A 26,680-nucleotide genomic window follows, 5' to 3' on the forward strand; every position below is an offset into this window, starting at 1 on the left:
AAAACAACAGCAGGTGGAGAACATATCATGCTATTTACCCTGTACCTACTATAGTCTAATTTGCATATGATGTTCCATCATTTACATGTGTGTATGTGCTTATTTTAGCATGTAGCTGATAGCATTGTCTGGCCTTGAGTATGCTAGTCCAGGTGCACACTAAACAGTCTTAGGATGCGTGCTAACCTTTAGTGCATAGGCCTCATAGGCAAGTGCAAGAAAAGGACCTCATCTGGAAAACGACCTTAATCAACCACCAATAACAACGCTCAACTGTGCAAAGCAGCAAAAGAGAACAAGTTTAATAAACTGGAGCTCATATCTTGGTATGAGTTTGCAACAATTTAACATTCTGGAGTGCAAGGATGAGCAAACTTTCTGAGCACGGCCCCCTTCTACCCATGCAGTTGGTTTGGCTCCTGCCCTCCAAATTGAGTTATATCATATGTAATACACACATGCGCACACATATATATACATATACATACACATACATACACATACAGGGGCGGATTTTAAAAGGGTTACGCGCATAAGTTACGCGCGTAACCCTTAAAAAAAAACCCTGCGCGTGCCGAGCCTATGTTGCATAGGCTCGACGGTGCGCGCAAGCCCCGGGACGCGCGTAAGTCCCGGGGCTTTGCTAGGGGGGAGGCGGCGCGATGTTCGGGGCGTTCCGGGGGGGCGTGGTGCCGGCCTGGGGGCATTCCGGGGGCATGGCAGAGGTCTCTGGACCAGCCCCCGGTCGGGTGATGGCGCGCCAGCCTACATCTCACACCTCCAGACCAGCTCACAGGAGGCCCGCTCCTAAGTGCTGCCGGACCCGGCACCCAAGGGCTCAAACTGCGGGGAAAGAGGGCTGGTAAAGGTGAAGGTCCAGTTGGGTCTCCACCATCTACATCCGCCCTACTGACGTCGAGGGCCTATAGGAAGCCCCTATAGGCAGCACCAACCTCGCTTTGGCCAAGGGTCCACATCTCGACGCAACACCTTTTCAGTTGGGGAAGCCCATTCCCTTTTCAAAAGCATATTTCGGAAGGCTCTGACCCATAGAGACATCTGTCCACAAAGGCTGCAACTGGAAGAGTTATATGTGGAGCCTCAATATTTTAGACACAAATCATGTAAGTTGATACGTGCCATCTTGTGACGGCAACTCATACAAAGCTTAAATGTTTCTCTGACATCTTGAAGGAATAGAATTCGGCAGAGAACTTGTTACCTAAACGTTTTCTTTTTTGGGAGATCAGAAAAAAACAAAGAAACTAAAACAAGAAAAGAATAAATGTAAATAAAACAAGAAATGTAATTGAAACACGCAATAACCACATGGAGAAAGAGAAAAAAAACTTTCCCGCCTGTGCGTTGAAGGAGATAAAAAGGACTGACATAGCTCAAGCAGTGAAGGTCACTGTGAGAACATCCAAGTGTGCTCAAAGGTTTTTGTCATTCGGGGCCAGGAGAGAGATTTTTTCCGTGTCAGTGCTATCAGTGATGTTACTCGCTTGCGTGGCTGTATGTTTCTGCTCATCCATGGAGATAGACCACACCTCACACACATAGATCATTACAAGCGCCATGCCCAGACCGACCCAGATCCACGGAGAGTCACCACATCCAGACAGACAGGCCGCACACTACAGACAGATTGTAAAGGATAGAGCATCTTTCCAAAAACTTAGGTGCCAGTCGAAATTTTGAGGAGCTCAGAAAATCTCCGTCCCACCCTGCCCGACGTTTATTTTTATGTTTCCATTTTCACCAGTTGTTCCTATTTTCTGTTTCTTTATTTTTTTTATTGTTACTTTGCTCACCTTTTTCTATTTTGACGAGTGTTTGTTTTGCTTATTTAACTGTTTGCCTTTATTATCCCTTTCTTACTCCCCCTCTCCATCTTATTCCTCTCTCCCCTCTCTCTCTCTCTCTAGCCCTCTCTGTCCATCTCCCCTCCCCCTATTTCGCCACTTTTTCCCTGGGCTGGCAGCAGCTGGGATTTTTTTCTCTCCCTGGGTTGGGAGCGGCAGAAAGAACTCCTGCCGGGGTTGGGGGGGGGTGTCTGAGGGTGGTGGCTCTTCCTGGGTTGTGGAATACCGCAACAGCTCCTCCCATGTTCGGGAACGCCACAGTGCAAGAGGCTCTTTCTCCCCAGGCCACTGAAAGAGATGTGTGACTAAGCCGCGGCACGCTTAAAATATAACATCTCTGCGCGCTCCCTTCCTCCGCTGTGCCGAGCCTGGAGAACGCAGCCATTTTTCGTTTTCTTCCTCAATCAGCCAGGGCCAGTGTGTGCCCCCCACCCCCTCCCCTTCAGGATCATTCACATCTCCCTGTTTGTGGAACACCCCCCCCCCCCGCTGTAGAGATTTGCTCCGTAACTGCGGGGACCACCAGTCCTAGCGTTCGAAAGGAACAGGTGAGTCTATCGCGGCACTTCCAATCCTGCTTCAATAATTTCATTTTTATTCTAACTGAAGATATTCCCAGGGACGGTAGCTTTCAAGCCGGCACGTGGGTGCACTCTGGCGCCCGCGTGCCGGCGCGCGCCCAGTTTCGCAGCCGTTTTATCACTTGTGCGCACGTATGCGCGATTATTATAAAGTAGCCTGGCCTGTGCGCCCAGTTTTAAGAGGAGGGGCACGCTTAGGAATGCAAATCCCGATTCTACCACGTAAGGCGGAGCATTTTGTGAAGGGCGCAAGTCCACGCCATTGCCAATTTCACCGGTTTGTCCAGTTAAGAGCCACGTCCTCCAATCCCCCAACCCTGGTTTGATAGCCTGCACTCCCCCAAGTTACCCCAGACCCTTTAAACCCCTCCAAAACGGCTGATTTTTTTTTTTTTTACAGTTAGCAGAAGTAAAGTTACACGGTGGTGAAACTGGGCGCGTTAAAGTATTTCTGCGCAGCACATCTCAGCCACGCCCTGATATGCCCACATCACTCCTCGTTTTGAAATCGAGTGAGATGCGCGCGCAGCGGGAGATATGCGCGCATCTAGGTGGATATTAAAATTCGGTGGGTGTGCGTTAGCCTGACTTGGGCACGCATCTCCTGATTTTGGGGCTTTTAAAATCTAATTCTTATGCCCTATTTTCCTGTCTTTTGAAAAGAAATGTAGGCTCCTTTCATGGTATCAGCTATGCTTTAATGGCATAAAATGACTTGTGTTTTAGCAAAAAAAACAGTGGGAAAAGCCAGCAAGTCACATTGCTTGCACAATTTTGAAATGGAATGTCTTTTGGCCAGGGATTTAATTTTCTGCAACTTTTGGGAAAACATTTTATAGTGCTATTTGCAAAAAGATTTAACTTATAGTATGTCCTCTATGAATTTTGTTTTTCCTTTGCAGAAAATACAGGAAAATAAATCCCTGGGGAACAAGATTTGCATTTTGGAAAATGTTCAGACAAGCTGACTTGCAGGCTTTTTTTCCTATTTCCTCTGTGCCTAAACTTCTGGCACTCAACTTACACACTGACAGAGCACTACACACTACAGATTGACAGTTTGCAAGGCTCATGTAGTCTTGTGGAACTCACTGACGTGTTCCCAGCAGGAGCCACACAGTCCACAAAATACCATGTATCACTGCTCTGAAAGTATGTGCGAATGTTTTAGTACACACACCCTTTCTTTTAATGCAGAGATCCATATAGTTTATATATCTATTTAATAAAAGTACATGAATATACTGGATGTGTTAAATAATTGTAACGTCTGCATAATAACTCTCAGTTAAAGTTGGCTGATGTATGCGTGTACCTTACTTATGAAAATACTCACTTGTACATGTACTTTCAGTTCCCAGAGACCGCCACCAGTTGACCCAGACTTTCACCAGCTCACCTACACCCTGTGCCATTATGCTCCAGAGCCCACCACCCAAAAATGGCAGACAAAAGAGAAGTCAGATTTAATATCCACAACTCGATTTACAGGTATTAAGGCATGTGTGCCTGTTTGATTGATATGTGCGCAAGTTCCGTTCATAAAATAATTAAATATTACCATACCCCCAACTCTGAACACCCTCTGTGTGCATGCATACTTTTCCATGCAGCAATGACAGTATGTGTGTACTCCTGCCCTTCTGAAAATATTCTTACCGTGCACAGAGGCTACATACGAACACAAATGATGATCTATCATGTACAACCCTCTTCTTAAGCCTTTGAAAGTCCATTCCTCAATGTGAGCTTCAACTTTAATAATACCTTAATATTTTTTTGGTAAATTACACCACTATACTTTCCAAAATTTCTTACAGATATTGTCAGTAATCTAGAATGCCAGAGGATGAATTATTTTATGGAAAAAATGAGGAATGGCAGTGATAGAAAAAGTATTACTAGCCCAATTTAACTCATGCAGCTAGTTCATATCTCTCACAATTTAATTTTTTAAATAAACAGTATAAACAAATAAAAAAAGCCCCCTAAAAACAAAACAAAAGCAAAACAAAATAATTTTTGGCCATGCACACCCCTACAAAGTAATAGTTTTGTTTTCAAGTATAGCTTTAATGTGACCGATACTTAAGAATATAAAGGCTAATATTCTGCTGTTATCTGGCTGAGTAAGTTAACGGGTTGAGATATTCAGTGGCTATCTTAGGGCCTGATTTATCAAGGTATTTTCCCATAGACACAGTTTTCAATAGCCATCTTAGGCCTAGATTTATCAAAAGGCTGTAAATATTGCATTTTTCACCACTGGGGGAGAGAGAGAGACTGAGAGAGTAGTTAGCTATTTATGCTACTATAGGAGGCCCACCTGGTAACTCGAGGTGAGTTTTAGGTAAGGGTTAGGGGCCACTTTTACATGCAGAGTGAGACGTACGAACAGAACAGAACAGATATGATGTCCTTTGGAGTGAGGAAACTCAGACAACAATGAGATTTGTACAATGTTCTCTCAACCTAGCTTGATGGACTCTCTACCTGGGTAACATCAAGCTAGGTTGAGAGAGGTGGGCCTCCTATAGTAGCATAAATAGCTGCTTGCTATGGTGCCACCCCTAGAGTCTCTCTCTCTCTCTCCCTCCCCTTCCTAAAAATGGAATTTGTATTATGGGGATATTGCTCAGCTTAACACTAATAAGAAAGGTGTAGTTATTTTCGATATTAAAACTGTGCGGTATTATGTGTTATGGCTTTGCGAAGCCAGCCCACTTTTACAAAATTCCTGCCCCCGACTCCTCCCTAATCCCTCCCCTTTTAAACATTAGCATCGCACTATGCATTATGGCATACTAACAGGGTCATTTATCAAAATGTGTTAGGGCGTTATCGCACGCATTAGGGCCCAAACGCTGCGATAATGCTGTAACGCATGCAATAAATATCACATTGCGAAATGCATATGCAAATTTAAAATTAGTATTCGAGTGGGAGGAGTTTGGGCGGAATAAATGGAAATGCGGGTTGGTTAACATGGCGTGCGATAAAGCAATGCAGGTTTTAACGCTGTAAATAACTACACCTTTTTTTCTGTGCATTATGCCTGCGTTAGCTGTACGTTACTGGCCAAAATGGTTTTAATCACAAATGCCGGTTTGGAAGGGGAGAGGGAGAGGGGAGGAGAGAGGCAGAGAGCGCCTATACCACTGTAAGAGGGGGCATTATGAACTCAGGGTGAGGTTTATGGAGTGGGGTGGGTTTGGGGGGGCAGTTTTACATACACAGTCATACGAACGAACAGCATAATTACCATCAGTGAAGATTTACTGTCATTTGGCGTGATGAAAGGTAAAAGAATAGATTTGTACCATGTTCTCTCTACCTAGCTTGATGCACTCTCCACCCAGCTGCAATCAAGCTAGGTACAAAGTAAATGGCACAAATCTACTTTTACCTTTCATCACTCCACATTGTTGCATCCGCCGGTGCTAGACGGCTTCACCCCGTTTGCCTCACCTTATTCATGGCTCCTCCCGCTTACCTGGGCAAAATGGCTACCGCAGACTGTACAAGCCCACCTCTCCGGCGTCCCCGGAACGGCTATGGTGCAGCCTCCCACCATTGCTCCTCCCAGGTATCTACTAGGATGCGCTCACGTGCACCCCACGTCTTTATGCCACCCTTGGCACGAACCTCGAGGGCGTTCCCTCATGCTGACGTCACGCCATCCGGGTATATTACCTTCACTAGTTTGCTAGCTCATTGAGTTAGCAAGGACTCAAATTTGTTCTTGTCTATGCTACTCTGCCGCTTCCGTGCTGCCACTGGAAGCTCTCTCTTTGCCCTTCGGAGTAACTGCTAACCTGGGTAACCGCTCCTTGGGGGCCCTCTGCTTTATTTCAGGTGCCTTACAGGGAACAGGCACTTGCTCCTCGAGGGCCTGCTCTCCCTGTCTCGGTGCCTGCACCTTCTTCAACATATCTGGAGGAATCGCATACCAACAGCAAATACCTAGTGAGTACTCTAACTCTCAGTCTATCTCATCCACAGTATCTCCTCGCTGGGAAACCTGCTGCGGAACCTCCTATCATCATCAAGGAGAAAAGGGCTCCCTCTGCCGAGGTCCCTGAGACTGCAACTAGCAGACTGCCTCACTACTGCCACCTCTGGTGGCTCTCTTCAAGCTGTTTAATAAAGAACTAACTGTGTTTTGTGCATTACGAGTCTAGCCCAGTGCTGTGGCTCCTCACGGGGCTCCTCCCCGTGGGCGTGGTCATCTCCCACAGCACCCAAGGATTCACCAAAACACACGACCATAACACACATCCCTTTAAATCTTCACTGATGGCAACTGTGCTGTTTGTATGTATGGCTGTGCATGTAAAACTGACCCCCAAAACCTACCCCACCCCCACAAACCTCACCCCGAGTTTCTAATTTCCCCTCTTACAGTGGTATAAAAAGTTCAATTATAAGTGAGCATCTACAGAGGCGCTCTCTCTCTCTCTCTTTCCCTCCCTCTCCAGCAGCCCAAACTGCCATTCATGATAAAAACCTTTTCGGCTGCAATAGATTTTACTCAGGGTGGGATGTGACAATAATATGCAGTGTGATAAATGTATCACTCATTACAATAAATACCTATGCGATGCGGTATCAGGAAAATTATCCTAACCCCACCCCCCTTTTTTTTTTTTTTTTTTAATCGCAGGTGCTGTTTTCTCTATATTTATAGCAAATTGATGAATCTAGGTCTAAGCAGGATAAGGCTGAAAATCGGCATTTATAAGGCTAAGTTAGCTGGATAAGTGGTTTCTCTCTGGAACTCCCCTGTACCACCCTTCATTTATCCAGCTGTTTAGTCAAATAAACAGCTGGCTAAGTAGTGGCCGCTCAGCTTGGCCAAATTTTCAGATAGTTCAACTTAACCAGCTAAGTCACAACTTAACTGGCTAATTGTCACTGAATATCAGCCTCATACTAATATATTGGTTAATATTTAGATGTGGTTTACAACATATCTAGGTCAATATTGAATAGGTTTATCTGGCTAACCAGGACATTATCCAGCTATTTTATCAGAGACCCTAATTGGCAGTGCTCCACTAAACTTCCCTGATGAGTTACCCAGCTAATTTTAGCCGGATAAATCGTCTACTTGCTGAGTCCATGAATATTGACCTCATCATTTTAATTCTTTTTCAGATTTAACTCGTCTCCATTTCTCCTGTTGGGGGAAACCCTAATCCAGCTTTGCTCCCCCTCCACCACCTCCTGTGAAGAGTTATGCTAAATGGACTCTAGTAATTGATTAGTTTAGGGCATCCTCTCTGGTTTCATCTGGCAGTCTGCTGGGAGGAGCTAAAGTTATTTTCAGTACTGAGCGGTATTTCAAACTTTCCCACTAAGATGCTCTTCAGTCAAGCAGTAATGACGATCTCCTCGTTACCTGCGGGAATTGTTTTTTTTTGTAAATAGGTTTCACTGAATTGTTTTAAATGCACGAACCATTTTGGTTTTCATAGCTTCAATACGCTGCACTGTAATGCCCACAAAGCATGGATAATAGGCGCTACTTAGTTTTTGGGTACTTGCCAGGTTCTTATGGCCTGGATTGGCCACTGTTGGAAACAGGATGCTGGGCTTGATGGACCCTTGGTCTGACCCAGTATGGCATGTTCTTATGTTCTTACTTTTTTTTTACCGGTTTGATGTGCTCTGGGTTTTAAATAGTTCAGGCAAACATTAAAAAATGTGCCTATTATGCAAAACAAATTTGCACTCATTTACTCTTTATTGTGCTACATACGAAAGGAATTTGCTTAATGTTGTACCAATATAGTTTGGCTATAAATGTCATGTGGCCTTGGTAATGCCATTAATCGCTCTTGCGTCATTGCATACTAATTCCAGAGTCGCGCTTAAATATTTAAAAATGATAGAAACAAGTCATTTTTTCCTGGAATTTCTCTTTGGGGCATTAAAATAACATTTTCAATGGGATAGTTATTGAGTCCATCTGTTCACTCTCTCTCTTCTTACAGAAAGAGACAGCTAATCTAGCATAACCCGAAACAAAATGCCAGTCAGATATGACATAAATTATGTATTGTGGAGCTTTCCAAACCTGTCCAAGTGCACCCTCTTCAGTCAATCAGGTTTTGGGTCATGCACACAAATGTTTGTTGTGGAAATCCTGACTGGCTGTGGGAATCACCAGGAGAGATACCCAGGAAGCCCTGGGTTGTGAAAACACCACCCCTCCGTTAGTGATCAGTGAGAATAAATTAAATATCTAATGGGCAACTGATGTTTATTCCCTATCAGCCCAATTCAGCTGAGAGGACTCATAGAAATTGCACGATGCAGAATTTAAATTTACAAGAATTATCTAGTGGAAAATAATTTCATGGGCATATACTTGTCAATTGGCACATGTTGAAAGAGGGCAAAGCTGGTATCTTCTATGATAGGTTGACAGTAAAATGGTACTTGTTTTAAATCTCTAACCACACAATATGACTTGCACCATCCATAAGCTAAGCTGTTTATCTATTTGCAAAACAGTAATAAATACTCAATGGCTTAGGAAAATAAGAATATCTTTCATGCCCACTACTTAATTACAGTTTAAAGACTCAAGACTAAGTTGGTCTAAACTACATCTTCAAGTATCTTTTTTTTGTTTATAGTACAACAGTAGTACCTTATTGCACATTGTTTCTCAACAATTCTAAATTTTACACATGCAGAACGCGACTCTGCCCAGGGCAGTATATGGAGTTGAATCCTGGCAAAATCGCTTTCCCCTTTCGGTGCAGTTCCTCCTCCAAGCCTTGGTTCATCCTCTGCACTAGCAGCTTCTCATACAGTAGTGGATGGTAGGCTCCCAATGTACAAGCTGCATCGTAGTATAACTCATGGTAGTGGCACAGATCCGTTTGCCTCACCGAGGGGATGTATTCATACACATTCACTTTGTTGCACATAGACATCATAATGAGGATTCCTGAAATAAAACAAATTAATGAGCGTATGAAAGACATTCAACACCGATTGCTCTTTGTACTCCAAGCCTACCTGAGATGCCGTTATCCCATTATGTTGTCTCGTGCTTATAAAATGTCTAATATTATTAACCCTATATCTATCTATCTATCTATCTACCTTATAAATGGCCTGTGACCGATGGCCCGCAAATGCGCAGTAGAGACCAGCTCTACCGCGCATGTGCGGGCGAGCACGTCGCTCTGAGGCAGCTTCAGAAAGAAAAAAAAATGGCGGCGTCCAGTGGCAGCAGCGGGCGGCGGCGGCGGTAGCGAGGGAGGGAGAAGAGAGCGAGAGGGAGGGACGGACTGAGTGGGAGGGAGGGACGGAGAGAGAGAGTGGGAGGGAGTGACTGAGTGAGAGGGAGGGACTGAGTGGGAGGGAGGGATTGAGTGAGGGGGAGGGACTGAGTGAGAGGGAGGGAGTGGGACTGAGTGAGAGGGAGAGGGGGGACTGAGGGAGGGAGTGGGACTGGGAGAGAGAGGGAGTGAGTGGGACTGAGTGAGAGGGAGGGGGGAGGGAGTGACTGAGTGGGAGGGAGGGATTGAGTGAGGGGGAGGGACTGAGGGAGGGAGTGGGACTGAGGGAGAGAGAGGGAGGGAGGGAGTGGGACTGAGGGAGAGGACGGAGGGAGTGGGGACTGAGTGAGAGTGAGTGGGACTGAGTGAGTGAGAGGGAGGGAGAGAGGGGGGAGGGAGTGAGTGAGACTGAGTGGGAGGGAGGGACTGAGTGATAGGAGAGGGAGGGTGGGGAGGAGTGGGTGAGGGAGGGGGTGGTGAAGAGTGAGGGGAGAGAGAAAGAGGGGGAGGTGAGAGACAGAGGGATGTAGCCCGTTTTAACGGGCTTAACGGCTTGTCTATCTATATATGACAGTTTCTTGTCAGTTTATTCTGCTTTCTGCCTTTCTAGCTTGTATATTTCAGGTTCATTCTGTACAGGCATTAGAGGGACATAGTATGCGCTGTTGGCACTTAGCATGTGCTATGTCACTCCATTTATTTATTTAAAAGCATTTATTACCCGCTCCTCCTACGTTCAGGGCAGGGTACATTATGAACATACATAGATCCAAAGAACAAATGTAATACAACACATTACATATTCTTGAGTCAGGTAACATTGCCTATCAAATGACAACATATTGAAACAGAGGTGTTACCTCCAGCACGACAGGAGAATTAGTAGTGGGGCCAATAATAGGTTATAGAGGACTCACTGAAGGAGAGAGACGCCGGGGATTATCCATCATCACTTAGGTTTGGAAATGCTTCTCTGAACAGGAAAGTTTTTAGTGCCTTTTTAAAGAATATTCTTTCTTGGAGGCATCTTTATTTATTTATTATTGTTTTTCTATACCGCCTATATAGTATATAGGTCTAAGCGGTTTTCAATGTTAAACCTTCATAATTTAAAAAATTACATCAGAAGAGCATAATATATTAGAAAGCAATAAAAGCAAATAAAATTAAAAAAAATTGACTGTGGTTTCAATATTTAACATCCATAATTAGAAATAACTTCACATGAACATAATATATTAAAAGGAAATTAAGAACCACATAAAATAAAAGGTGACAGGAAAAATAACCAGCTTATAGGGGCATGTATGATCGCGGATTAAAGGGAATGAGTATTATAGTTGAGGTTCATGTGCAGTGTGGACACTAGGATAGCCACAGCAGAAACAGTATCATCTGCAATGTTGTGGCCATGGGGCAGGAGCTCTATTGTGTTTTGGACATTCAGGCATGGGCCCTTGGTCGCTGCAAGAGATGGCACCTCCCACAGGGTGGAGGCCTGTGGGGACTTCCAGCGATAGGCTAGCTCTGAGCAGAGATGGATACAGAGAAACGGGCAATGATCCCAGTCAGAAGAGGAGATGTCTGATGGCAATGTTGTGTCTGAAAGCTGCAGAGTGGAAAAGGCAGTTACACAGTCTCACCAGGTCCCAAGAGGGAGATGGGTCTGGTAGTGGTCCGAGAAGCGGGGTAGGCCGAGAACCCAGGCCTAGATGGAAAGGCCAGTGATAGTAGATCCGGTAGTGGTCCACGGTGCAGGGTAGGCCGAGGATCTATGTAGAGAGAGATGAGACAATGCAGAGACAGAACTGGAGTGGTAGTACTCACTCTGATGCTGGCAGCTGTAGTAGGAGAGAGCCCCCGAGGAGCGGAGGTCCGGGATGAAATAAGGTCCCCGAGGAGCAGGTACATTAGGCGTCCTTGTAGGTGGTAGGCAACCCCAGGGGGTAGACAGGAGCGAGGCAAGGCCCCCAAGGAGCGGGTACCTTAGGCGAACTTGTTGGTAGCAGATAATCCTGGAGGGTGTAGAGGAGCGAGATAAAGCCCCCGAGGAGCGAGTACCTAAGTCGTCCTGGAGCGAGAGTACTCAGAGCGAAAGCATCTGGTAACGTAGAGAGATCAGCATGGAAGATTCCTTGCTAACTCGTATTAGGAATCGTGAACGGAGTTTAAATATCATAGCTTGTGGCGTCATGCGGTGGGGACACCCCCAAGGTTCCCGCCATGACGCACGTAAAGGACGGGGCTGCGTGCGCGCATGCTCTGGGTGACTCCTGGAGAAAGATGGCGAACGCAGTCCCCCATGCCGGACCGGGGATGCCGGAAGGATCGGCGTGGAGAAGCGGAGGCAGCCGTCTTCCCAAAAGGAACCGAGTCAGGCAGGAAAAAGGTGAGCAAAAGAGGGTGCAGCCGTCTGCTACCGACGGGCGCAACAAACTCCTCATCTTCCTTGGGATAAGAGGGGTTGGAGGACATGGAGGATACAAATTTTTTTGAATGTTGGGTTGCAGTCAGATTCCTGATATGTGGAGGCAGAATTGACCATTGTTTTTCAGTAGAGGGTTTTGGTATGGGCAGGCTGTGGGGATGACTAAGCTCAGTCTTGGTCTACCACTTCATTTTGTGATGGATCCTTCCATTAATTATTTATAATAGATAGTAGCTTTGAGAACTCAAAAATATTGTTTAGATTGACGTTTAATTCACATATTTGCACCCAGGTTTATGGTGACTCCAACAAAGGTTTTCTAATTATTGCCTTCATGCCAGAAAGACCTGTAACTTCTTTCCTTATTTCTTTTTCTAATTCTATAAGTGCTTACTTGTGCTTTTCCTCTGCCAGCCTACTTTCTTTACAGAAGGAGAATCCCTCTGTCAATTCAAGGTGAAGCTGAACCAGAGATTACTCAACAGCACAGGGGCATGTTCAGGGCCTATCAAAATAATATCTACGGCTGCTTTAAGTTCCCGCCATGACGCACGTAAAGGACGGAGCTGCGTGCGCGCGTGCTCTGGGTGACTCCTGGAGAAAGATGGCGAACGCAGCCGCCCATGCCGGACCGGGGACGCCGGAGGGAAAATGGTTCCTTCCACACCCAAACTCATGCAAGTGGTCAGTCTGCTCCCCGGATGTCCAAGAACTGTCTCTTGTGAACATGCATGTTCACTGAGGTTGACTTCTGAGCAACAGGAACTGATTACTTGCGCATATCAATCAATATTGTTTTAATACAGAATCAAAGAATTGGTTACAGTATTACTATGTTCTGCAGAGACTAAAATTTGCTTTGGCATACATGCAAACCTGAAAGTTGTACAGAAACTTTGAATGTCGTGAGCTATTCTTCACACCACTGCAATGCGGCCGTCTGCTCACTATTGCCCCTCTGCCCCTTTTATTCCCACAGGCGATCATTCCGCTATATTTATAGCTGAATGATGAATCTAGGCCTTAAACTGTGAGCCCTCTGGGGATAGAGAAATACCTCCAGTACCTGAACATAATCTGCTTTGAAATGCCAAAAAAGCAGAATATAAATAAGCCTTCTTTGATCCTAGCTACCTTAAGACTTTTTTTTAAGATAGTGGAATTGCCGAGGTTCCTGCTTCAATTCCAGACCATGTTTGATGCAAGGTTATAACTGTGGCTTTATATTTGTTGTATTATGTCTCTAAGGGACTGATTCATCAAGGTATTTTCCCATAGAGAACGGAAGAAAAGCCTTAGTGAATCAGGCAGTAAGTCAGTGCTTTTTTCTTGAGTGTTTTTAACCATTAGTATGTCCTTCTCATGAAAATGATCCCCCTCTTACTTATTGTGGACTTGGAAGAGGAGATTATTGTTTTGCTTTTTTTCATTAATCTGGTTTGTTTATTTTTGAATTTTTCTGTATGTAGTGCTCTGTTTTCTGTCAGGCAGATACTCTGCTTGCTTTTTGTAGACTTAAACTATATTATAAATAAAGAGTTAAAAAAATATGATTGACTTTATTTTTTTGGCATAGTACATTCTATCTACTATTTTCACATGTTTTTTAATGAATGGGGTGTGCTTTTTCATTATGGCCATTTTACTGTTTTGTTTTTCCGACACCCATTCTTCAGCTATTTATGCTCTATGTGGAGCATTTATGGGTTCTGGATAAAAATCAGCATAGCTTCATTTTAATTTATTTATATTAATAGTAATGAGGTTGGATAAACAGGAATAGAATTCACAAACTTTAACCACAGTTATCATTGCAGGAATCAAAAATCTGAATCCTATCAAAATAATATCTACGGCTGCTTTAAGTTTAGTTAGAAGGCTATTGTGCAAGATTACAGATTAAGGATGTGCAGAGGAAAAAAATGTTTTTGGTTTGTCTATTCATTTCTCAGTTTTTTTTTTTTCATTTTTCATTTTAGTGGTTTTCAAAATTTTTGTGCTTTCATTTTTATTTGTTTTCAGCAAGCAGTGCACAATATTTGCAAATAGCGTGCATGAATACAAACAAAAATGTTTGTTTTTCCTAGGCTCAAATTTGATTATTTTGAAACTAACCAAAAATGGGCTCATTTATCTCATTTTACCGATGTTTCAAATGAATACGCATCCCCATTACAAATATTTCTCTATCTGTTTTCACCCGCCATGGCTGCGGCCGCGCTGCACGCTATCGCCCCCGTAATGCCAATGAAATAGGTGTAGCTATTTCTGGTGCTACTGCCAGTGTTAATGTGCAAAACAGCCTCTTATTATTCCTACCCAGACTCCTCCCTTATTTATTTACATATTCAAAGCACGATGCAATAAATATCACCGAGGTAAATCATGTGATAAGGCCCTATTGTGATTTAATGAATGACCCGGTCAGTTTGTACCTGAGGCAAGAGTGACTTCCCAGGGTCACAAGGAGCAGCAGTGGGATTTGAACCCCGCCTTGCCTGATTCTTAGTCCCCCTGTTACCGCCGGATTTTCTAAGATCTGCAACCTTAGAAAAGTCAGCTCTTAGCTGGATATCTTAAGAAAAATTCCCCAACTAAACCTAGAACTGTATTATGCAACTGAAGGAAAGAGTTTTTTCTATTTTGGGTCTGCTTACAAATGTCTGGGGGGAAGGAAGAATGGGGTTTTGAGTGTCGTGCCCTCTTTTGGGCAGATTCTACAATCACAGATTTGTGATCCAGCTGAGGTTTCTGGAACCCTGAGGCTGGCTATACCAAGTAAGTGGTATCTGCCTTTCGGTAGACTGGGGCTACGGAACCAGGGTGTTCCCAATTCTTTTTGAGAAGATCCAAAAGAACCTGGTGAATAGGGATGGAGGTTATTTCCTTGGGAGCATCCAGGAATTGTAACAGCTCCATCATTTGGTGCCTATCATCTTGCTCAGTCTGTAATTGGAAGGAAACCAATTCATACATTTCCTTCACAAAATTTATGAAGGACAAGTCCTCTGGAGGAGAACACTTCCTACTTTCAGTAGGAGAAGGTGGCGATGGTAAATCATCGGTGTCTTGAGATGAATAAGTTCAGGTGTCATAGGGATCAGCACCTGCCCCTCTAGGAATCTGAGAAGGACGGGACGATGGTATTCCTGAAGGTCCTGGTCTAGGCTCTGAAGGCATCGAGGGAAGTACTGGAGGCACCGATGAAGGCATCGAGGGCATCGATGGATGGATTGGTGGCGCTGATGGGCGCATCGGCATCGATGGTTGAGGCATCGGCAGGACTCCCGATGGAGGAATGCGGAACGGTGTTTCTCCTCCCGATGACAGGGTATGCGGAGAAGGCACCAGAGCCATTGGTGCCCCTGGATCCATCGGTGGAAAAGCGGCTACAGTGTGGAATATGTTCTTTCTACTGCACTGCTTGCAGAGGAGCTCCAGGACGAAAAAAACCCTTGAAAGACTGGCTCTTCCCTCTGCTGTGCAGAAAAAGCCTGGGAGCATGGATGCAGGTCTGGTCCATGACCTCCCACAAGAACCCCTGCACACCAGAAGAAGTTGGGGCACAGGCTACATTGAATGGTTTATTAATTTATATTGCTGTTGTAAACTATTTTGGATCTGTTTGGAGAAAAATGGTAAAGAAATGATGACAACACCTACAGAAGAGACATTCCACAGTGAAACATAGAAATGATGGCAGAAAAGGACCAAATGATCCACCCAGTCTGCCCAGCAAGCTTATGCCAGTATCTGCTGCACTGTGCAGGTAACCCCCGTGCTTATCAGTTTTCCAGACTGTAAATGTCAGGGCCCTCGGATGCTGTTTGAATCCAATTTCCCTTAACCATTGCCATGAAAGTAGAGAGCAATGTTGGAGTTGCATGAAAAGTACCAGGCATAATGATTAAAGCTAATAAGTGCCACATCATCTAGCTACCCCCATGTTTATTTTTCCCAAAATCGTAAAACTTGGGGCCCTCGTTGGTTGCTTTCTGAATACAATTCCCCTTTTCTCACTGCGAGGCAGAGAGCAATGATGGAGTTGCATTAACAGTATTAAGACTTATATGTTAAGCATAGCAACTGCCACACCAGCAAGTTACCCCCAGCTACCCCCATGCACTCTTTATTTCCAACCTTTAGCCTTTAGGGATCCACAGAGTTTATCCCATGCCCCTTTGAATTCCTTCACTGTTTTCATCTTCACCACGTATTTCTGGAAGGGCATTCACCAGCCTCTCCGTAAATGAGTTACTACACTTATGTATTGTTTTCTGACATTAGATGGGGAAGGGTTCAGTGAGCAATTCATCATTACTCATTTTTACCATCAGCAGAGTGGGGCGGATTTTAAAAGGCGCGCGAATAGCCTACTTTTGTTTGCGCTCCAGGCGCAAACAAAAGTACGCTGGATTTTAGTAGATACGCGCGGAGCCGCGCGTATCTGCTAAAATCCTGGATCGGCGCGCGCAAGGTTATGGATTTTGTATAGCCGGCGCGCGCCGAGCCGCGCAGCCTACCCCCGTTCCCTCCAAGGCCGCTCCGAAATCGGAGCGGCCTCGGAGGGAACTTTCCTTTGCCCTCCCCTCACCTTCCCCTCCCTTCTCCTACCTAACCCACCCGCCCGGCCCTGTCTAAACCCCCCCCTTACCTTTGTCGGGGGATTTACGCCTCCCGGAGGGAGGCGTAAATCCCCGCGCGCGAGCGGGCCTCCTGCGCGCCGGGCCGCGACCTGGGGGCGGGTACGGAGGGCGCGGCCACGCCCCCGGACCGCCCCGGGCCGTAGCCACGCCCCCGTACCCGCCCCCAAAACGCTGCCGACACGCCCCCGAAACGCCGCGACGACCGGGTCCGCCCCCCGACACGCCCCCCTCGGAGAACCCCGGGACTTACGCGAGTCCCGGGACTCTGCGCGCGCCGGGAGGCCTATGTAAAATAGGCTTCCCGGCGCGCAGGGCCCTGCTCGCGTAAATCCGCCCGGTTTTGGGCGGATTTACGCGAGCAGGGCTCTGAAAATCCGCCCCAGTATGTATTGGTTTGTACATATTGGAAAAAGGGGCTACAGTATTTTTATTCTTTAATGTTGGATAGCAGTGAGTACAAATTCAAGGAATAGAGTTCAGTTAAAAACATAGAATTAGAAACATGTCTAAAGAAAAAGACCATATTGTCTAATTAGTCTGCCCAGCCACACCAACTAATTCAGCTTTACAATCCTTACCAATCCATTAGAGAGCCCCTGTGCTTATGCCATGTTTCCCTGAATTCAGATAATGTTCTTCACCACCTCAATGGAGAGGCTGTTCCATGCATCCACTATCCTCTCTGTAAAAAATATTTCTTTAGATTGCTTCCGAGCCAACCCTTTCACCTCATCCCATGACCCCTCATTCTAGAGCATCCTTTCTGTTGAAAGAGGATGGACTCCTGTGCTTGGAAGTATTTAAATTTCTTCTAGTGTAACATGTTTAGATCTTTAAGTCTGCCCCCATATACTTTAGAATGAAGACCACTGACCATTTTAGAAGCCACTCTCTGGATGGACTACATCCTGTTTATATCCACTTGAAGGTGCAGTCTCCAGAATGGTACACAGTCCAAATGAGGACTCACTTTTGCAGTCACTTCTCCACCTATTTGCCCACATTAAGATCATCATAAATGATCACCCCTGGATCCTACTCTTCTTTTGTTCTTAGAAGAGTAAGAATGGAGAGAGTATAAGGTTTTATGCTTTATCCAACAGCTCGTAATGATGAGTTAAGAATATTAGCCAGGGCTCTGCATTATGGAAGAGAAATACAGCCATATCCATGCATTGGGTAGACTTGCCTTCTAGGTATCCAAAATATTGTCCAGAATAAACCAGCAATTTTTGATGTTTTATATCGCATTCAATTTTTACTTCCTACATTTTTTACTACCAAATTCGGGGCAAGTAGAATCTTGCTGTGATAAATATGCCCAAGTATTTTTAAGGTAAACTTTTTCAGAAGGCATGATATTGCATTTTGAAAATACTTACCGATGAAACCTGAAGAGGGTGGGTTAGGCTGTATCTTCTCTTTAGTGTTCTCCTGAATTATGTCCCAGAGTTGCCAAATAAACTTAGGATGGAGGATATAAAAGGGCTGATTTGGATATCTTCTGCGGTGTTTTACATAGGGTGTAAACAAGTTGTAGTCTGGTTTCTTATACCACTGAAAAAGAATCATAATATGAATTCTAATGCTTCCAGAACAAAGTTACATTTATTTATTTATTTATTTATTTATTTAACATTTTTATATACCGGCATTCGTAGGACACATCATGTCGGTTCACAATTAACTGTTCCCTAATTTACTCTAAATCATATATCTTCAACTATGCATTGTAAATTAATATTCATGGCCTTAATGGCATATGTACTGTATTATCTGCATAGGCTTTAGTTGCTTCTTTTACATTTTCTCATGCTAATGTACTATAGCGCTGACATTTTATGCCATCTTATATAAATTGGTACTATATCACTATCCAGTTTCCTATTGTAAATCTGCTGGCTGAAATGTAAATGATGATATATAGTTTTCTGCTATTGTGAGTAGCAGGAAAGAGGATGCTATCTGAGAAATTCAGATCATATATTACCAGGCATTTAAACTAAAGAATGGGGGTGGTAGAAGACGGACAATAAAAGAGACGTCACCCCCCAAGCAATAAAAGCTATAAAAGATGAGGGAGGAGAAAACAACAAAATCAATCAGCTCAAAAAAAGCAGAACAGGTGTCTAAGAAGGGAAAGTAAGTGGAAAGCTGTGACTACAAATGCCCGTAGTTTGGTCAATAAAATCCCAGACCAGTAGGCCTTAATGGTGAAGGCGAACTTGGACATTGTTGCTGTTACGGAGACGTAGTTCACGGAGTCTCACGACTGGGATGTGGCCAGAAAAGGGGGAGGAGTAGCTCTTTTTATCAAAAAACAATATCCAAGCAACTGAACTGCAAGGAATGTGGGGTAGAGAAGAAGAAGCACTATGGGCCATCCTTAAAAAAAGATGATGGTGCATCCATTTTCACCGGAGTGGTTTATAGGCCTCCACTCAAAAGGAAGAACTGGATAGGGATCTGGTCGAAGACATCCAAAAGGTGGGAAAGAAGGGAGAAGTACTGATTGTTGGAGGTTTTAATCTGCCGGATGTAGACTGGAGGATCCCTTCTGCAGAATCTAACAGAAGTAGAGAGATAGTGGATGCCCTGCAAGGTGCTCTGTTCAAACAAATGGTAATGGAACCCACAAGGGAGGGAGTTATACTTGATCTAATGCTCACTAATGGAGATAATGTCTCTTAACGTCCGGGTGAGTGCCACCTCAGGACCAGTAATCAAACGGTATGGTTTGATATAACAAGTAAGATACAGAGAAGTCACACGAGAACCTGAATGTTGAATTTCAAAAATACAGACTTTGTCGAAATGGGGCATACCTGGAAGCAGACCTAGAAGACTGGTGGAAAATGAGAGAGAGATGGAACAACAGTGGGCCAAACTATAAGGAGCAATTACAAGAGCAACAAATCTATATGTTAGAAAAGTAAGAGAAATAAGAAAACGATCTGGTTCTCAAAGGAGGTGGCTGATAAAATAAAAACAAAACAACAGTGTTCATGAAATATAAAGGATCCCAAAAAGAGGAACACAGGGAAGAATATCTGGTGAAACAGAAGGAGATGAAGAAAGAAATTGTTAGGATTCCCGGCCGCGGCAACCCGCGGCCGGGCCCCCTTACCTCTCTTGGGGGACACTCGCTCCAACCCCCCTACCCGGCGGCTGGGGTCGGCATGGCCCCGAATCCCACGGCAGCGTCCTGCCCACGTGGCACGGGATGCTGCTGACTCAACCTCTGCACGTGTCTCCCTAGGCATGCGCGCGCCTCTCTACCCTTTTTCAAGGGGCCAAATTCTTTTTCACACAATGTAGAATAGATGTGCTAATATAAAATAGAAGTAATAAACTAGTTGAAGTGTAGTCCTGGGGGAATTCTGCGCTACTGTGGAGCGCAAAATTTGCGCAGAATTCCCTTCCTGTGCAGAATTGCCAAATTCTGCGCAGAAAATGGCAGAGGAGATCCCGGCGTGTCGCAAATGGAGTGTGCGGCATTTGCAGCGAAGATGAAAACCCCGGCGTGCCGTTCACGGCAAAGATGAAGGTCCTGGTGCGCCGTTCGCGGAGAATTTGAAGGCCCCCACGTGCTGCGGTCATGCTCTGCTCATGGCGAAGATGAAGGCACCGGTGAGAGTGAATGTGTGTAGAGAGGTGTGTGTGTTAGAGGAGGGGGAGAGGGATGTGAGAGGAGAAGAGAGGGGAGGGGAGGGAGTGGGGGGTGTGAGAGAGGGAAGGGGAAGGTGAGAGAGTGGCGGGGAAGGTGAAAGAGGATGGGGATGGGAGGGTGAGAGAGCAGGGGGGAAGGGGGTGTGAGGGAGAGAGGGCAAGGCAGTAAGCAGGAGGGTGTGAAAGAGAGCAGGGAAGGTAAGCATGGGGGTGTGAGAGAAAGCATGGAGGTGTGCTTGAGTTTGGGTGCCAGAGAGAGAGGGAGTCTATATGAGGAGATTGTGAAGGAGCGTGTATATGTGTGATGCTGGTGTTTATGAAAAAGGGGTCGTGTGTATATGAGGGTGCTAGCCTGTGAAGGGATTAAGAAAGAACATAAGAAATTGCCATACTGGGTCAGACCAAGGTTCATCAAGCCCAGCATCCTGTTTCCAACAGTGGCCAATCCAGGCCATAAGAACATGGCAAGTACCCAAAAACTAAGTCTATTCCATGCTACTGATGCTAGTAATAGCTGTGGCTATTTTCCAAGTCAACTTAATTAATAACAGGTAATGGACTTCTCCTCAAGAACTTATCCAATCCTTTTTTAAACACAGCTATACTAACTGCACTAACCACATCCTCTGGCAACAAATTCCAGAGTTTAATTGTTCATTGAGTGAAAAATAACTTTCTCTGATTAGTTTTAAATGTGCCACATGCTAACTTCCTGGAGTGCCCCCTAGTTCTTCTATTATCTGAAAGAGTAAATAACTGATTCACATTTACCCTCTCATGATCTTAAAGACCTCTATCATATCCCCCCTCAGTCGTCTCTTCTCCAAGCTGAACAGCCCTAACCTCTTTAGTGTTTCCTCATAGGGGAGCTGTTCCATCCCCTTTATCATTTTGGTTGCCCTTCTCTGTACCTTCTCCATCGCAATTATATCTTTTTTGAGATGCGGCGACCAGAATTGTACACAGTATTCAAGGTGCGGTCTCACCATGGAGCGATACAGAGGCATTATGACATTTTCCGTTTTATTCACCATTCTCTTCCTAATAATTCCCAACATTCTGTTTGCTTTTCTGACTGCCGCAGCACACTGAACCGACAATTTCAATGTGTTATCCACTATGACGCCTATATCTCTTTCTTGGGTGATAGCTCCTAATATGGAACCTAACTTTGTGTAACTATAGCATGGGTTATTTTTCTCTATATGCATCACCTTGCACTTATCCACATTAAATTTCATATGCCATTTTGATGCCCAATTTTCCAGTCTCACAAGGTCTTCCTGCAATTTATCACAATCTGCTTGTGATTTAACTACTCTGAACAATTTTGTATCATCTGCAAATTTAATTACCTCACTCGTCGTATTTCTTTCCAGATCATTTATAACTATATTGAAAAGTAAGGGTCCCAGTACAGATCCCTGAGGCACTCCACTGCCCACTCCCTTCCACTGAGAAAATTGTCCATTTAATCCTACTCTGTTTCCTGTCTTTTAGCCAGTTAGCCAAAAGATCTTCATTCAAGAATTGGAAGAAGAATCCAATAGAAGAAAAATAGGATAAAGCATAAGCTTTGGCAAGTTAAATGTAAGTCATTGATAAGACAGGCTAAGAGAGAATTGTGTATGTGTGAGAGACAGCCTGTATGAAGGGGTGCTTGAGAGAGAGACATAGCCTGTGTGAGGGTGTATACGTGACAGAGAAAGGGAGCTTGTAGGGTGTGTATGCAAGAGAGAGGGACCCTGTATGAGGGGATGTGTGTGTGCGAGAGAGTGAGGGAGCCTGTATGAGGGTATGTGTATGTGTATTAGAGAGAGGGAGCATGTGTGTGAGAGAGGGAGGGAGCCTGTGCGAGGGGCAGTACTGAGAACGGGTCAAACTCTGGGAGTGGCGATAGAGTGGAAGGGGTTGAGCCTAGAGGTGGAGGGGAGAGATACTGGCAGGTGGAGGAGTTAGGGCCTGAGAGGGCAAAGTGGCCAGGGAAGTAGGGAGAGCGAGTGGATTTCTTACAGTGAATTTCTGTTCAAAATATTAAAAATTCTGCATCTTTAAGTATAACTTTTTTGAGTTACATTCCTAATAAAATATATTGTTGATATTGTTTGATATCTGGTTATTTACTTAACCTTTATTAATTGCTTACCATTAGTGTTCTTTTTCTTTACGTGTTTGATATATTCATGTGTAAGTAGCCACTACTCGCATATTCACTATTTTATAAACATCCAACATACACGTGTCCAAATTTCACGCGCATATATACACGTTTAAAAAAGAAGTGGTCTAGGAGAGTTCCTGGGCGGGGCCAACAGTTAGGAGTGAAAATTGCTCATTTGAAAGATGCTTACGCACACGTTTTACAACGTACTTGTGTACTGTTACACCTGCTAACTATTTGACATAATAATCATGTTTATTGTGCAATGCTGACTGGGTGGGAGGTCTAGGTGAACTGGTGGGAGTTCAGGATGAAAATCAGGAGAGCCTCAATGACCTGGGGAAGGACTGGAAAACTGGTGGACTAATTAGTTAAACAGGCAATTTTACTGCAAAATAACCTTATATTCAAACGCAATTTATATAGATACCTTGTATATGAAAATCAATTTGTTGTGTGTGTGTTTAAAAATATGCATGTAAATTCGCAGTTAGGTGCATTACTGAAAATGTATCCATATGCATGCTATTATATATGTATTACTATGTATATATTATTATGCTTATCAATATAATATATATGCAGATATATTTTATATATATGTATATAAACACATCTATAAGCACATACTTTGTCATATATGTATATAGAGATAGAAAGAAGACGAGACAGAGAGAAAGAGAGAGAGCAGAATAAAAGTATAAGTTTTAAAATTTATCAACACCATCATAATGCTTTCTTACCGCATTAAGATTTAAAGAATAGGGAGCCGGATCCCATGCCACTAACGTGACATCTTTATATAAGGAACTATCACTGAATTGGTGACTTGGATTGGTAAGGATCTGTAAATACAACAGTACAACATATTAATTTCAAGTATGACTTTCCAATAATCTTGTGTAATCCTGTTGATTAATGACAGTTTCTCTCTTGTCAATTACCACAGAAATGGCTCTTTAGAAAATTGTTCTACCGATAAGCGCATAAAATAGTGCGCAGACGTGCTGAATTCACACACTTTTACGTACATAAGGGGAAGTGTTCCAGGGGATGGAGTCTGGATGGAGGGTTAAGCACATACATTTTTATTTTAAAAAGTGTAGTAAATTCTGTCAGCAAAATGTATATGCACCAAAAAGCAGGTGTAATTGTGTGTGCATAGTTTTGCTGGGATATTATTCAACACTAGAATAATAACTGCAGGTATATGATGAATTCTTATGTACTTAGTTTCTAGACATCATCATATTTATGCAACAGAGATAGCAAGATGTATGGTTTATTTTTTTATCTTTTTTATTGGAGTTAACCTCATATAAAATGGCGGGCTTTGTTCAATTCAAACAGCCCTATCAGCCATACAGTACTTGTGCGGTCACTTCGATACCAATTTGATACCAAACCGTCACTATTATAATCATAGGTTACTCCAGTATGTATTTTTTTTTATAGTTTTAGCTTATTATCACCTAATGTAAGGCAGAAATATAAGGTAGCACTTATCAAATACAGTCGGTGCAGCGGGAATAAAAGTTCTGCTACCCGGCTGCAATACATCCCCTGGAACATCCCCTGATACAAAGCAGATTACTAAAGAGTTACAGATCTCTCTGTAAATCTGCGATTCGTGGTCAGCTCCATGTGAAGCAATGGCATTTTCAGTAGGTATCTGAGGGTTTCCTGACAGAAGTTTGGTACTTCATGATGGTCAGACCGTAGAGAGAAGAATTTTTAAAATATATATATTTTTCCCCTTTAATCCCACCATCTTTGCTCTCCCCTCCCCAGATGTTATGCCAAGGTGGTTCAGGAGCCCTTGGCGCATGGACTGGAGGGGATTCCTCCTTGGAGATACATGCTTGGCACTGCTCATTGACCTTAGCAATGGCTACTATCTTTGCTCCTTTCCTGGGTCTGAAGTAAAACCCACCACCTCCACAATGCATTCAAGTCAAATGGCCTCAACAGATAGGTGATTTTATTCCAGATACTCTTCACCATAGGAAACCTCCCGACAGGATACACGAAATGATGGAATAGGATTTCCCTATTAGGTAATAAGGGTCCATCCATTCCAAATTTGTTTGGTGGGTTCTAAAGTTTGGTCACTGAGATGTGAAGGGGACCTTAAAACCAACAGCGGGGTTAGTGGATGACTCCATTCTCCTCTTGTACTGCCTGGACAGGGAGGATAACTTATCAATCCCCCCTTTCATGAACTCTGAGCCCGTGCTGCTTTCCAGCAGCGTCCTCTCGGCCCACTTTCCCCCCTTCGTCAGCCTTTTACTCCCATTACTCCTCCCCCATTGGGGATGCCAGCGCCATGCAGCTCTTGAGTTCACTTGCTGCCAGCAGCCGCACAGAGCTGGCAGTAAATCCATGTTCTCGGAATGCATGCATGTGCCATTCACAGCTGGTAAACAATGGAGCTGCACCGTCAGCAGAAAGATGAACAAAGGAGGTGGAGGCTGTCAGGAGATGGGCTGCTAATTGACGCCGAGTTCTTGAAGCAGGGGGGGCACTGTTTGAAGAAGAGACGGGGGAGATAGGATGTGAGAGCGAGAAAAGTGGATGGAAAGGGAGCAGAAAGGTGAAAGGAGACTAGGAAGAAAGAGAGAGGAGGAAGGAAGCGCATTTGGAAGAGGAAGGGACATGCGGAAGACTGCAGAGAGACAAGCAAGAAAGAAAAGATGTTTGGTTACAAGAGGAGAGCTGGAAGGAAGGAGAAATGAAATGGGTTATATGCATACTTTTACATGCACTGAGCTTGGATCAGTTTTAGAAAAGGCATTTGCATGTAACTGGATTTTATGCTTTGAAAATTACTTAATAGCATATTATAAGGCGTTTTAGGATAACTCCAAAAAAACACATCTATCTTCAACAAAAGATGGTTTGAAAAGTTATTCCTTTCCTAAGAGCTCTTCAGGTTCTTATGAAGACTTCAAGGAGCTACACACCGAAATTAATGAGCCCAGTTTTCAATACTTTGCAAAAGTCACCAAATGCACGCGTAAGTGGGTCCACAGAGATTTGTGTTAGTTTTTCATAAACTGTGTGGCAGGAGCTGCCCGGTTTATAAAATACTGCATATTTCTGCTCCGAAAGGGTACACACACATGTTTCAGTAGATGCGCATATTTATAATGCAGGAAAATGCACGCTTTCCCTTCCTGTTTTATAAAATCATGTGCATAAATTTCATGCACGTAATTATATCCCGGGGCTTGCAAAAAGGAGCGGGGAGGGGGCGGAGCAGGGTCAGAGGTGATTTGCCGCCGTGCCGGGGATCGAGCGCCGGCAGTCGGCCGGCACGTGCAACTTACTTCAGCCCCAGGGCGCATGTTATAAAATCGGGGCATACATGCATGCGTGCCGGGTAGCGCGCGCACATCTACGCCCGCGCGCACTTTTGAAAATCTACCCCCTTGCGCTCGTGATAACCCTGAGTTGTACAAGGAGATCAGGTATTTTATAAAGAATGCGCGCACTCTGCTTCTGAAAATATGTACTTGTGTGTGTACTCAGAATGACCAGTTAGCTGATATCGCTAACAGTTCACCCAGACTATCACCAGTTCATCCTGACCCTCCAGCACTTCACCTTTACCCCATCACCACATAACCCAGACGTCCCATCCCAAAACTGTTAGGCAAAAGTCAAGTGCAATTTCACTTCCATAACCTATTTAGCAGTTGTAAAAACATATGGGCAAGTTTAGCAATGAATGAGCGAAAACCACTCCCCGGAGCATCCTCAAACCACCCTTTCCCTCCTGTATACGTGACACCACAGGTATGTATGTACTTGTGATGTTTCTATAATAGCATAAACGCATGTGCATGCTGCTTACATGAGTATATGCCGATTTTACATGCAGAAACCTTTTGAAAATGAATCCCTAAAAGTAAAAATTATTTTCTCCTTTGGGTGTGCTCAAAATTACGTTTTAGCATTGTAAGTCTTTGTGCATTATTTCAGCTTAGCTGATTGTTTTGGTTCAGGTTGGTTGACATATCTTTTTAAAGA

The 26,680-nt window shown here is 44.2% G+C and overlaps 1 protein-coding gene across 3 annotated transcripts in view; it reads right to left on the reverse strand.

Annotated features, from left to right (window-relative positions):
* Positions 1 to 7,052: 7,052 nt before the first annotated feature.
* ST6GAL2 (ST6 beta-galactoside alpha-2,6-sialyltransferase 2) overlaps positions 7,053 to 26,680 on the reverse strand; it is a 151,982-nt gene continuing 132,354 nt past the window's right edge. For 2 of the 3 annotated variants that reach the window (XM_029604871.1, XM_029604870.1), the window contains exons 4-6: positions 23,392 to 23,493; positions 18,201 to 18,375; positions 7,053 to 9,407 (exon numbers count right to left, since the gene is read on the reverse strand). In XM_029604871.1, the coding sequence (XP_029460731.1) occupies positions 9,139 to 9,407; positions 18,201 to 18,375; positions 23,392 to 23,493 (546 nt within the window). In that variant the 3' untranslated portion in view covers positions 7,053 to 9,138. The remainder of the gene's footprint in view (positions 9,408 to 18,200; positions 18,376 to 23,391; positions 23,494 to 26,680) is intronic. The other variant, XM_029604872.1, reaches the window with a different exon arrangement.

Source organism: Rhinatrema bivittatum, chromosome 5 (assembly GCF_901001135.1).
Source record: "Rhinatrema bivittatum chromosome 5, aRhiBiv1.1, whole genome shotgun sequence".
Taxonomy (NCBI): domain Eukaryota; kingdom Metazoa; phylum Chordata; class Amphibia; order Gymnophiona; family Rhinatrematidae; genus Rhinatrema; species Rhinatrema bivittatum.